Consider the following 13,392-nt stretch of genomic DNA (forward strand, 5'->3'; position numbering starts at 1 on the left):
GGGGGGGGGTCAGGGGAGTGATTACAAGCTCCACCGCTCTCCATTTAGGTAAGCTAGTGAGCCCCAGACAAGCAGAAGGGCCCCCATGGTCACCTCCTCCTGGCGCTGTGAGCAGAGAGATCCCCCGGGGGTCTGCACCTCCCCTGAGTCTAGCCCAGCCATCTGGCAGCAGGAACAGGCAGCAACAAAGACAGGTGCCACCGTGGCTCTCGGAGAACATCAGCTCGGCTCCCAAGCAGGGCATTTGGACAACACAGTCACTCGTGTCTAAGGACCACACTTGAAAAGGTCACCGCCTTCGGGTTGATTTCGCACGTGGGTGATTTTTAAATAGCTGTCACTCTGCTTAGCGGCCTCCTCTCTTGGCCGAAAGGATTTTCTCTTGCCTTAGGAAAAAAAAATAATAATAACAGAAACAGCTTTCATTGAATAATTGGCAGAAGGCTCCCCACGCAGGCTGGCGTGGGGAGAGGCGACAGAGTACCTTCAGGCTTGGGCAAGGAGGAGCAGGTAAGAGAAGCCAGGTGATCCCTTTTCATCCACTGCTTGTTGGTTTTTAATAAAGAAGTCAAACTCGGTTTGTAGATTTCCCATTAGGGGACAATAAGCTTTTATAGAGGGAGCCACTGAATTAGAACTAATAGCAAGTACAGCGCGAGAATCCGGGGAAATATCACCACTAATAAGTTTCTGCCTCGTGCTCCGTCGCTGACATTCTCCGCGCTGCTTCGTGCAGCCAAGCAGAAGCCTCCGTGAGTGTCTACCCAAAGCACTTGAGCCCAGGCCAGGAGGCTGGGTGAGGCCCTGGGTGGCCTGTGGGGATGTTGGGTGTCAGAAGACACCAAAGGCTCCCAGCTCCTTGGGAAGAGAGTGAGCCTGTACGCAGATTTGGAAAGAAATGGAGCAAGTAATTCTGGGAACACATCACGCGGCAGGCTGGGGTTGTCCACAGTCTGGGGGAAGGAGAGCCAGGCAGCATGGTCTCATTCTCCTGCTAGCTCATGCAGGAGAAGAAACCATAGCAAACGGGTTCAGCAAATGCAAGCTCTGTCCCCGGGAGGAGTCCCTCTGTCCCCGAGCTCTGAGGACCTAGTCATGGGACCTATTGAATAGCGTGACATGGGAAGAAAGGCAGAATACTCAGCCAGCTCCCCAGCTCCTCCCCGCACTGTTGAGCTGAGGAGGGAAGCACGGAGCTGAACAGGATTTGAGGGGGCGGGGCGGTGGAGAGCCAGAGCGTCTTCAGTGAAGAGGGCAACTGGGAGGAATTCTTGGTGAGCGATTGCAGAAGTTGGGCTATGGTGAGAGTCCCAAAGACGGGGAGGCTCGCTTCTCTGATTGAAGAGTTTAGGGAGCTGTGGGCTGCACCTGGCGCTGGTTCTCCCCAACACAGGGCTCATCTCTACCTGGTCCAGCCCTTCGGCTAGGCTTCCCGCTCCCATCCCTAGCTGCTACAGGCTGAGCCAAAGGAAGGAATGCTCTAAAACTGGCAGGAACCAGGCTGCAGGTCAGGGTGTTACAGAGGGTGCAAAGCTGGTAGATCAAGCTGGCTCTCTGACCCCAGCTACAGCCAATCCAGGCTCTGGGAGTAGCCTGACCCCACCTGCGCCTGGTATCTTTGCTGCTAGATGAGCCTCTCTCCTTCGCTCTTTAAAAAAAAAAAAAAAAAAAAAAGATTTGCCGGGTGGTGGTGGCACACGTCTTTAATCCCAGCACTTGGGAGGCAGAGGCAGGTGGATTTCTGAGTTCGAAGCCAGCCTGGTCTACAGAGTGAGTTCCAGGACAGCCAGGGCTATACAGAGAAATCCTCTGGAACTAAAATTACAGTTTTTGAGCTGCCATGTGGGTGCTGGGAATCGAACACCGGGATCCTCTGGAAGAACAGACAGTGCTCTTCACTGCTGAGCCATCTTTCCAATCCTCTCCCTCACCTTTTACTTAGTTAAAAAATATATATATAATATATATATATCTATTCATATATATTATATATATGATTGGGTGTTTTGCTTACATGAATGTCTCTGTGCCAGCTGTGTGCCTAATGCCAGAGGCTAGAAAAAGGTATCAGATCTCTGTGAATTGACATTCTAGGTAGTTGTAGGTGCTGGGAATTGAACCCTGGTCCTCTGGAAGAACAGCCAGTGCTCTTGACCACTAAGCCATCTCTCCAGCCCTCTCCCTTCATTTTAGCAGGGCGTCTAGAACCTTTCACTGTGTCTTGACTCAGCTGGGAGAGAAGATCAGGTGGACTCTGTATAGGAACGCAAGAATTAAGGGACTGGGCCCCTGGAGTAAGCTTGGAGCAGCTGTTAGGTGGGAGACAGGGAGCTGGAGATGAGCTGACTGCTGTCTTACTGGGAGTCTGTCTGTGTCTAGATCTCATCTCATCCCCCAACCCCAACCCTTGCACGTTTCCCCAGTGACTGCCCAACCTATCAGTCACCTGACCTGGCAGAGGGACTCATGGCTTTCATATACCCTAGCCACTGGTGATTATACGCAGAGGACAAAGGCCCTCGGGGCCACCCTTCCCAAACTGCCCCTTGGTTCCTACTTTGGGTAGTTGGCCAAGTACCTTCCCCAACACATTGAATCTTGTGCTTCCCTTCCAGGATGAGAATGACAATCCTCCTACCTTCAGCAAGCCTGCCTACTTCGTGTCTGTACTGGAGAACATCATGGCAGGTACAACTGGGGCTGGGGCAGCTGGGGCGGGGACAGCTACAGCTGGGGCAGGGCAGGAGCAGCTGGGGCGGGGCAGGTGCAGCTGGGGCGGGGCAGGTGCAGCTGGGGCGGGGGTGGGGGCAGAAGGCACACACACAGCATGACGGGCTGAAGACACACACACATCTTGACAGGGGCTGAAGGCATGCACACATCACAGCAGGGGCAAAAGGCACACACACAGGGGCGAAGGCACACATACATCATAGCAGGAGCAGCTAGGGCAGGGGCAGAAGACACACACACACAGCATGACAGGGGCAGAAGGCACACACACATCATAGCAGGAGCAGAAGGCATACAAACATCATGGCAGGTGCAGCTGGGGCAGGAGCAGGGGCAGCTGGGGTGGGGGCAGAAGGCACACACACAGCATGACAAGGGCAGAAGCCACACACACATCTTGGCAGGGGCAGAAGGCACACACACATCATAGCAGGTACAGCTTGGGTGGGGGCAGAAGGCACACACTCATCATAGCAGGGGCAGAAGGCACACATACATCATAGCAGGGGCAGAAGGTACACACATCATAGCAGGTACAGCCTTGGCACATACATTTGGGGGGCAAGGGGCTATTGTCAGCTTCCCAGGCATCCATAACAAATCAGGGAGGTCTTTGGGGGACATCTGGTTATTGTCAGCTACCATGTACAGGACCCCCCCCCATTGGACACTAGGTCACGTTCATCTACAGCCCGTCCCGTGGAAAAAGAATAATAGAAGATGATTGATTATACAATCCTGATTAAGGATCCTAGAGTGTGGGGCATCCTGAGACTCGGTACCACGAATCCGATCCCAGGAGCCGTGGCTTTTAGCGGGGTGGCTTTGAGCCAGCACCACAAGTTCCATATGTAGGGCCCTGTCCTTGGGGGCAGACACCAGCTTCACCTTCAACTCCAAGTGTGCAGTCCTCATGGTGTGCATACTGCAAAGACTTCCGAGCCCTGGTGTAGAGTGGGAGGCAGTGTCCAGCCCAGCTGAACTTAGAGACAGTTGACATCAATATAGCCAGAGCTAGAGGGGTGCCTTTCTGTGTACCGGGGTCTGAGCAGAACCTCTGGGTACCGATCCAGTGTCTGAAGGTGAGTGAATTAGGTGCCAGGCTATGCCAACGCCCACATTCCTGTGTCTAGCATCCCCTAAAGATTATCCCGACCCAAGGCTTCCTAACCTCGTGCAAAGACAAGGTCTTCTTGTAAGATACGTAATTCTCTTCCTGTCTCACGTTCCCAGAATCAAAGAGTGCATCTGAAGCCCCTGGCCACCCGGAAGGGGCCTGCCTGATGCATGCTTTTCTTGGAGACTGCTAGTCCTCCAGTGGCTGGCCCCTGTATACTTCTCCCAGAAGCCCTGCATGCAGGTGGACCCCTGCTGGGTCATCTGCAGAGGAAGTGGCTAAGGCGATCTTCCGAGGGCCACGGAGCTCTAATCTGGGCTGACACCCAACCTCTGAGTGCCCCCACGAGCTGCAGCCCGAAGCCTGGGTGGGCACAGCCATAAGACAGACCACCTGTTGGGTCTGGCCAGGGCTGCAGGGCCCAGGGTTCTGTGTAGGTAGGAAAGAAGAGAAAGGCAAAAGACTTCACTGGACGTTAACAAAATAAAGTCCTTTATAAATTCTGCCATGAATAAGATAAAAGAAGAGCAAAAAAATGGGATGTAGTAAATGTAGAATAATTTAATTGCATGCTTTGTTTCTCTGGCCTCAAATGAATGCCGGTAGATCTGGGTGGATTTGATCCACAGGACAGCCAGGCAAGGTCCGGGGACATTTTGTGCTGTTGGAGGCTGGGCCAGGTGTCTGGGGGAAGGGAGGGGAGAAAACCCTCTCCCAGGCCCAGCCTCACCTCTGTGGAGACCTGAGTTCACTCAGCACCCTGGGGTACCTCATCCATCAGGCTCTCTAACTCCTAGAGGCACGGTCACTACAGGTTCCAGGATCTGATGCCAGGGAGTGGAGGGGTCAGAAGAGTGACCTCCTACCTCTCTGTCTTCCCAAAGGAGCCACAGTGTTGTTCCTAAACGCCACGGACCTGGACCGCTCGCGGGAGTATGGGCAGGAGTCTATCATCTACTCGCTGGAGGGGTCCTCGCAGTTCCGCATCAATGCCCGCTCTGGTGAGCCCCCAAACCTGCTGCTCTGCCCCATCAGGCTGACCTTGCTGGGCCAGTCAGGGACCATGGTCTCCTTCCATGCTCCTTCCACGGATTTAAGTGCCTGGTGTCACCTCTGAAATAGTCACTCTAGCGCTAATTGTTCACCTTACCCTGGGCCACCTCACCGCAGACATGTCCACCATACTGTGTCTCTCAAATTGCTAGAGCTGTTCATTTTCCAAGTAGCCGGCACTCGCTACTCGCCAGGGGTGTATTCACCCCCAAGTATCTTCCAGTATGGCTGCTCACTGGGGTCGTAAACCTGGGCTCCTCTTCATACACACCAGTGTTGCCTTTGAGCTGTTGTGTGCATTAGAGCCATTGTGTGTGCTAGAGTCATTGTGTGCTGTAGAGCCATTGTGTGCGGTAGAGCCGTTGTGTGTACTAGAGTTGTTGTGTGTGCTAGAGCCATGTGTGTACTACAGTCATTGTATACAGTAGAGCCGTTGTGTGTACTAGGTGGATGACTGTGATAAACACACCTAAAATCAGCTTGTAGAAAGTACAGAACAAAGTCATTCCTGTTATTTTCTTCTGTGTATTCACCTGGGGCTCTTATCTGTAGTTCTGTCTGTCCCGGGCCCTTTCTAAGACTCTCTCTTTCCTCCTTGAAACTCGGAGGGAAAGTGAGCGAGAGAGAACAAGATCCCAGGCTGCTCTGCGTGCCTAGGGAGAAGGTGGGGCTCCGCGTGCTCATTTGGAAAGTGCCTAATTCAGTGTTAGCGCGTAGGAAGAGTAAAGTATGATCCTTGTGGGGTCCCGGTCAGCTGCGTGGGGCATGCTGGTCACCTGCCTCTAGGGGACATTTCTGTAAGTTTAAAGGAACTCTAGATGCTAACAGGCTTATCCCAGACCCTCCGTGACTCACAACCATTAGGCACATATAGCAGTGTGGACAAATGTCCAGTAGACGGCCTCTCACGTCACAATTCTAAACCCAGGTCCCTTCCGTGTTGTGGCTCCAAGGTCCCCGGCAAAGGAGAAAACACAAGGGGCATTGTACAAAGCGGATCCAACAGGTCAGGCCTGAAAGGGGGGCATCTGTCACCCTCGTACATGATACCTCAGCCAGAGTAGGCAGGGGCTATCTCACTATTAGAAAGCCTGGGGAACAAGGGTTCCTACCTCATTATCACCATTCAGCAGCAGCTTACCCTGGTCAGGGAGCAAGGATATTGCCATCCCGGCCACGGGCGGTCAGTAGCCCAGCAGGACCTTCCTGTTGTCCATGACTACTGGACCAAGGTTGGTCTTCCAGCTCTCCTTCTTGTCCTTCCTCTCAGAGCTCTTGAGGAGGGTGGCTGCTATTGATCCTACAAGGACAGAAGAGGAGAGACATGGATCTCTCCTTCCACCATGGCCTTCCTCCTGCTCTCAGAGACTCCTCCTTTCCAAGAAGACATGGTCCCACCTCAGAATCCGCACAGGGTTGGGTCCATGAATCCCAGGGACAGCAAGCATGGCCATCCCTTAGGGAGGATGGTACGGTGTTTGTATGTCGCCCACACGTATCTCCCAGCGTCTTTAAGTCTTTCTCTATCACTAAGAACATGCATGCTATGTCTATTCTGCGTAAAGAGCTAGCCTGAGGTAGGAGATGACCCTGGGCGGGGGCAGGGGGAGTGTGCTTGTTGGGCAAGCACAGAGAGCTGGGTATAGTGATGTGTGTCTGTAAGCCTAGCACTCCTGTACGGAGATGGGAGGCAGAGATGGGAGAGTGTAGCTTACAGATGAGCCAGCCTGGGCTACATAGCAGCAAACAAAAGACCTTGTCTCAAATATACGTTGACAAGTTAGAATTAACATCCGAAGTTGTTCTCTTACCTCCACAGTTTGCTGTGGGACACACACACACACACACACACACACACACACACACACACGCGCATGTGCACATACACATCCCAGGGCTGGAAATGTAGCTCAGTTAGTAGAGTGCTTGCCTAATATGAATGGAGCCATGGGCTCCTTTCCAGGCGTGGCGGAACCTGCCTGTAGTCTAACACTGGGGAAGTGTAGGCAGGAAGATCAGAAGTTCAAAGTCATCCTCAGCTACATAGCAAGTTCCAGGCCACCGTGGCCCCATGAGACCTCCATCTCACAAAACAAACAAACAAAAAATGGTTGTGCTATATTGTTCAAAGAGTGACAAGAAAACCAATCTGCGTGCTCAACCCAGATGCAATTCTTAAAGCATTTCTGATCCAAGGTATAGTTCACAGATGAAGAACCTGCAGATGCTGTCTCAGCACCATTCATGAAAATAAACCAAGAACCCAGTACTATCTCATTTCCCTTCCAGCCACACCCCCATTTTCCAGATGAGAAAACCGAGGCAAGAGCCAAACTCAAAATTTTGACTTGAGGTCTCGCAAAGTTTGACCAGCTGACCCAGAGCTGAAATGTTAACTTTTGGGGTCCGTAAAATCATTTTTGAGGGCTGGAGAGATGGCTCAGTGGGTAAGAACGCTGAGTGCTCTTCTGAAAGTCCTGAGTTCAAATCGCAGCAATCACATGGTGACTCACAACCAACTGTAATAAGATCTCACACCCTCTTCTGGTGTCTGAAGTCATCTACAGTGTACTTATAATATGGCGCACGCCTTTAATCCCAGCACTTGGGAGGCAAAGGCAGGCAGATTTCTGAGTTTGAGGCCAGCCTGGTCTACAAAGTGAGGTCCAAGACAGCCAGGGCTACACAGAAAAACCCTGTCTCGAAAAACCAAATAAATAAGTAGATAAATAAATAAATAAATAAATAAATAAATAAATAAATAAATAAATAAATCTATCTTTGGGCCAGAGCAAGCAGGGACTGAGCGAGTGGAGTCAGACTGGAGCAAGTAGAGGTCCTAAAAATTCAATTCCCGCCAGGTGGTGGTGATGGCACACGCCTTTAATCCCAGCACTTGGGAGGCAGAGGCAGGCAGATTTCTGAGTTCAAGGCCAGCCTGGTCTACAGAGTGAGTTCCAGGACAGCCAGGGCTACACAGAGAAACCCTGTCTCGAAAAAAAAAAATCAATTCCCAAAAACCACATGAGGGCTCACAACCATCTGTACAGTTACAGTGTACTCACATACATACATATGTACATATTTAAAAAAACACATATTTGAGCTTTGTCTTACCACTCACACTTCCTGCTGCAGGTCGGGGACTCCAGCCTCACCCCAGGGCCTACAGTAAGGATGTCTTTCTGCCTCCTTAACTTGTCCTCAACCCAAAGGTGGGAACACTTTCCTCTGAGGTCTCCTTGGTTGCATTAGCCGGGCCTGCTACACAGAAATGGCCTTAATAGATTCTAATTTCCCAGATGGGAAAGGCCGTCTATCACAAATACAAATTCATGTTTAAAACTTTTTACAGATTAATTTTCCTAAACCTGGCAATTCATTAGTTGTTGCCACCCAGTGAGGAGCATGGCTCCCTGGGCAGACCTTGGCCAGTCTGTGGTAGCACAGAGATGTTAAGTAGCTTGCTTCATGTCACACAGCTCAGGCGACAGGAACAAAAAATAAGTAAAATAAAATAAAATGGGGGGCTGGTGAGATGGCTCAGCAGGTAAGAGCACCGACTGCTCTTCCGAGGGTCATGAGTTCAAATCCCAGCAACCACATGGTGGCTAACAACCACCCATAATGAAATCTGATGCTCTCTTCTGATGTGTCTGAATACAGCTACAGTGTACTCATTTATAATAATAATAAATAAATCTTTAAAAAAAAATAAAAATAAAATGGGTTCCACAGAAGTCCCTGCCTGCCTTGGGGGAACTCTTTCAATCTATTGGAAGAAAATAATCAGTTTCTGAAAGGTGGGAGTTTCACCTATAGTTTCTTCATTGTGTGTGCACATGTGTGTATGTGTGTGCATGTGCATATGTGTGTGCATCTGTGTGTATACATGTATGTGTGTGTGCATGCAAGTGTGTGTGTGCATGTGTGAGAATGTGCATACATATGTGCATGTGTGTACATATGTGTATGTGTGTGCGCATGTGTGTATTTCAGTACATGAAGACTGGAGGCTGTCAGGAGTCCTCATTCACTGTCCATATTAGTTTTTAAGACAGAGTCCCTCACTGAACCTGGGGGACCTGGAGCTCACTGGTGCAGCCATCCTGACCAATGAGCTCCAGGGATCGTCCTCCTGACTCCACCTCCCCCACAGCTTTGGGGTTCTAAATACATGCTGCCTCGCCAGGCTTTAACATGGGTCCTGGGCTTGAACTTGTGTCATCACCCTTGCAGAGCAGGTCCTTTACCAATGGAGTCGTCCCCTAGCCCCATTCTGACAGTGAGGAAACTGAGGCTCAGAGAGCTTCAGCCCTCCTTCCAGGGACACCCATGCCAGGAAGGTTACAGACAGAATTCACATCTGGGTCTTTGTTCTCCAAGTAGAAGCCCTCCCCCGTAACACCGTGGGCTGAGGTTTGTCCTGGCCATAGGGATATGCCCAGTTCTGCTGGCCCACAGCCGTTCTGGGAACACTGTGGTCAAAGCCACGGCGTCAGTGACTTGATTTGGGTCCTGGTGGACATCTTTATACCACAGAAATCAACAAACAGCTTTTGTTCTCCTTGGGGAGCTGTTTGTCAAACACTTACAGGTACAAGATTACCAAGTAGGACTGGGAGACAAACGGCTCCGATGGTAAAGTGCTTGTCGCGTAGCCTGAGGGACGGAGTTCAGTTCCCAGAACTTGCATTAAAAATGTCAGGCATAGTGATACGTGCTTGTCCCCAGTGCTGGGGAGACAGATGGACGGATTCTTGCCTAGTCTAAGCAGTTAGTCCGTGTCCCAGCGAGACGCAGCACTCAAGGTTGTCAGTTGGCGTCCACACACAGGACAACACATACACGTGCACCTACGCACCAAGAAGCAAACAAAAGACTAAGCACCAAGGTGACCTGATGTTCCAGTGACTCCGAAGGACAAAGGACAGCCGAAACAGCCGACCGGAATTGCAGTTCATTTACACGTGTCTGTTAATAACTTGTTTGCACACTGAACAAAAAGTTCTGCTGGTATTATTACACCAGTGATGGGTAACTGAGAAAGGATATTATGACTGTTAATTCAGAACTCTGTAGGCTCGCACACCGTAGTCTCACACACTGTATACTCACACTGTAGGCTCACACACTGCATACTCACACTGTAGGCTCACCCACTGTAGACTTGCACACTGTAGGCCCACACACTGTAGGCTCGCACACTGTAGGCACACACACTATAGATCGTACACTGTAGGCTCTTATACTGTAGTCTCTTGCACTATAGGCCCTCACACTGTAGGTTCGCACACTGTAGCTCGCACACTGTAGGCTTGAACAATATAGGCTTTCACACTGTAGGCTTGCATGCCCAGGCCTGAGCCACAAGCTAAAGCAGGTGTGAACTTCAGCCTGAGCTGTCCCCCTTCTGCCACTGGTGACTGTACTCCCAGTGACTGTATGCCTAGATAGAGCCTCGGGCTATTCTGAGGATTTTTCATATCATTAACTAAATGACCCCCATAATAGTCCTACTGTGAAACTGTCCTGCCACAGTCCCCTTTTGGGCAGGTATGGAAACTGAGGCACAGGGGACTGAAGTAACTAGATTGAGCTGATAAAGCTAGGAAGATAATGTCACATCTAAGCCAGAGGTGTCTGGTGCTACGTGGCCCTCCTACTCTGCCAGCCCCCGCCTCATGGTGAGGTACCATTGCCCAGCTCTTGGGTCACCTCCGAAATGCAGCTTCTTCCCCTCTCAGGCACACAGATGGACCCAGTGCACTTTCAGAGGCTATGGCTGCGTGACTGGCCAACTACAGCTCGCAAATATACCTCGACATCTACTTCCTTCGCCCTGCACCCCACCCCCACCCACTCATCCACCTCTCTGTCCGACAGGAGAAATCACCACCACATCTCTGCTGGACCGAGAGACCAAGTCTGAATACATACTCATCGTGCGTGCTGTGGATGGGGGTGTGGGTCACAACCAGAAAACTGGCATTGCCACAGTGAGTGCATCACTACCCTGATGTCCATGTCCCTCCTCCCTGCTGACCATGTCCCTCCTCCCTGCTGACCATGTCCCTCCTCCCTGCTGACCAGGTCCCTCCTCCCTGCTGACCAGGTCCCTCATCCCTGCTGACCATGCCCCTCCTCCCTGCTGACCAGGTCCCTCCTCCCTGCTGACCAGGTCCCTCATCCCTGCTGACCAGGTCCCTCATCCCTGCTGACCAGGTCCCTCCTCCCTGCTGACCAGGTCCCTCCTCCCTGCTGACCATGTCCCTCCTCCCTGCTGACCAGGTCCCTCCTCCTTGCTGACCATGTCCCTCCCCCTTGCTGACCAGATCCCTCCTCCCTTCTGACCAGGTCCCTCCTCCTTGTTTCCCAGGTTCTTCCTCCCTTCTGACCAGGTCCCTCCTCCCTGCTGACCAGGTCCCTCCTCCCTTCTGACCAGGTCCCTCCTCCCTGCTGACCATGTCCCTCCCCCTTGCTGACCAGATCCCTCCTCCCTTCTGACCAGGTCCCTCCTCCCTGCTGACCAGGTCCTTCCTCCCTTCTGACCGGGTCCCTCCTCCCTACTGACCAGATCCTTCCTCCCTGTTGCCCAGGCCCCTCCTCCCTGGTTCCCTTCGGTTCTCCTTCTCAGGCCTCTGGGTACCATGTCCTGAAGCAGGGTGAGACACTATGAGGTAGCATCTGCAGACAGTGGCCATGAGTACAGGAAGGCCTTGCCATCAGGACATAGGACACCCAGGAGGGCACAACAAAATAACACTTCGTGCTCCTCCAAAAGCCCAGCGGAGGAGCAAGCAGCAGAGGACGTGAACCCCAGAATCCTCTCATGCTCTCCAGAACATCCAAAGCCACAATTCCCGAGGAAGAGCCAACTAGTGCAATAACCAGGGCCCTTCAGGGTCCCCGGGGGACTGGCCACTACCCCGTCTATAAACACTTCTAATGCTGAGTGTCTCTGCCTCTGGGAAGGGAAGCCCAAGAGCCCATCAAGGCCGCCTTGCCACAAAGGAGCCTCAGGAGGAGAGAGTAGCTCAGGACTCGTAAGCGGGCGCCTGGTGTCAGAAGGGGGAACAGTGACAGTGAGGAGCACAAAGAGGCCCCCAAGACAGGAACAGCCACAGTGGGGTAACCTGTTGCTGCAGCCAAATCCAGTCCCCCTTCCCCACGCTGCCGTGGGCTCCCTCTGGAGACCCTCTAGCTTCGCCTTGCTCCATGGTCGGGTCCTCGCCCACCCTGGGAAGCTGCCCCACTCTTGCCAGGCCAGAGGAACTGGGCTGGAGTTGGCTTCACTTGGCCTCACTGTTACAGAACGTGCTCTGCCCCACCATGAGCACCTCTGTAGAGGCTAGCCCTGCTAATTGGAATCGCACCTCAGCCCTGTAGATGGTTAACCTGGGCTCAGGTGAGCAGAAAAATCGCTTGGTTTGTGCCTGAGGCTGGGGAGCTCCAAGGATTCTCTCAGGTCCCTGTCGGGGGGTGTGTGTGTCATCTGTATTGCCCCCAAGACCAAGTGGTTGAGAGAAGCCTGGATCACGACAAGGTTTTCAGATACCTCATCTGTTCTCTGCCTCCTCCTGGGACTGCACCTACGCCTCCTCCTTTGTCAAGGACCTAGCCCCATCTTGTCCCTGACAGCCTAGGCTCTCCTTGAAATAAGCAGACCAGCAGAGCTATTGGAACAGAGACCCCTGTAAGCCCCTGCCCCTGCCCCTGCCCTTGTTGGCTGTCATGGACCACAGCACTCTTGTGGTCCACAGGTGAACGTCACCCTCCTAGACATCAATGACAACCACCCTACCTGGAAGGACGCTCCCTACTACATCAACCTGGTAGAGATGACACCTCCAGACTCCGATGTGACCACGGTAAGTAGAGACACAGCAACTGCCGGGCAACCTTGCTGTGGTGAATGAATTCCTCCCATGATTCCCCGGGCCTGCCGCAGAGACTCCTGGGCTCACTGTTTCATCCCAAGATGGCCCACGTCCTTTACCATTGAGGCACTGCAGCCACTGGCCTGGCTAATTCTGTCCTGTGTCAGCCCTCCGGGCTACCTCAGCATGGGGTGGAAGCTCACCCCAGGGATTCTCTGGCAGAGGATGATGCCAGGTGTTCACCCCACATTCTCTGTGTACCTGCTCTGTTCAGGATGTGACTTAAAAAAGGGAAAGGAAACACAGCTGGAGATGCTGGGCCCCAGACAGGAAGCTGGCTTGCAAGAGCAGTTGAACACAGGCAAGGCTATGGATCCCTTGCTCTACTCAACTCTCAGATTCACATTTGTAAGCCATTCCTCCCCTAATCTTTGAACTCCATTTAGCCTCATCAGGGAAGGCTGGTCCCCAAATGTCTGGCCAACTGCCACCCAACATTCCTGTGATGGACATGAACTCTGTCAGCTCTCGATAGTCCTGTTGACTGAATGCCTGATCTGTCCTACACTACCCCAAGAATGCCTAGTGAACTCTCTCTCATTCTCAGGA

The 13,392-nt window shown here is 52.3% G+C and overlaps 1 protein-coding gene across 9 annotated transcripts in view; it reads left to right on the plus strand.

Moving 5' to 3' along the window:
- The window catches only part of Cdh23 (cadherin related 23), a 402,933-nt gene that overhangs the window by 266,470 nt on the left and 123,071 nt on the right, over positions 1-13,392 (plus strand). For all 9 annotated transcript variants that reach the window (XM_031347990.1, XM_031347992.1, XM_031348002.1 and 6 more), the window contains 4 exons: positions 2,616-2,688; positions 4,735-4,851; positions 10,790-10,902; positions 12,667-12,774. In XM_031347990.1, the coding sequence (XP_031203850.1) occupies positions 2,616-2,688; positions 4,735-4,851; positions 10,790-10,902; positions 12,667-12,774 (411 nt within the window). The remainder of the gene's footprint in view (positions 1-2,615; positions 2,689-4,734; positions 4,852-10,789; positions 10,903-12,666; positions 12,775-13,392) is intronic.

Source organism: Mastomys coucha, unplaced genomic scaffold (genome assembly GCF_008632895.1).
Source record: "Mastomys coucha isolate ucsf_1 unplaced genomic scaffold, UCSF_Mcou_1 pScaffold3, whole genome shotgun sequence".
Taxonomy (NCBI): Eukaryota; Metazoa; Chordata; class Mammalia; order Rodentia; family Muridae; genus Mastomys; species Mastomys coucha.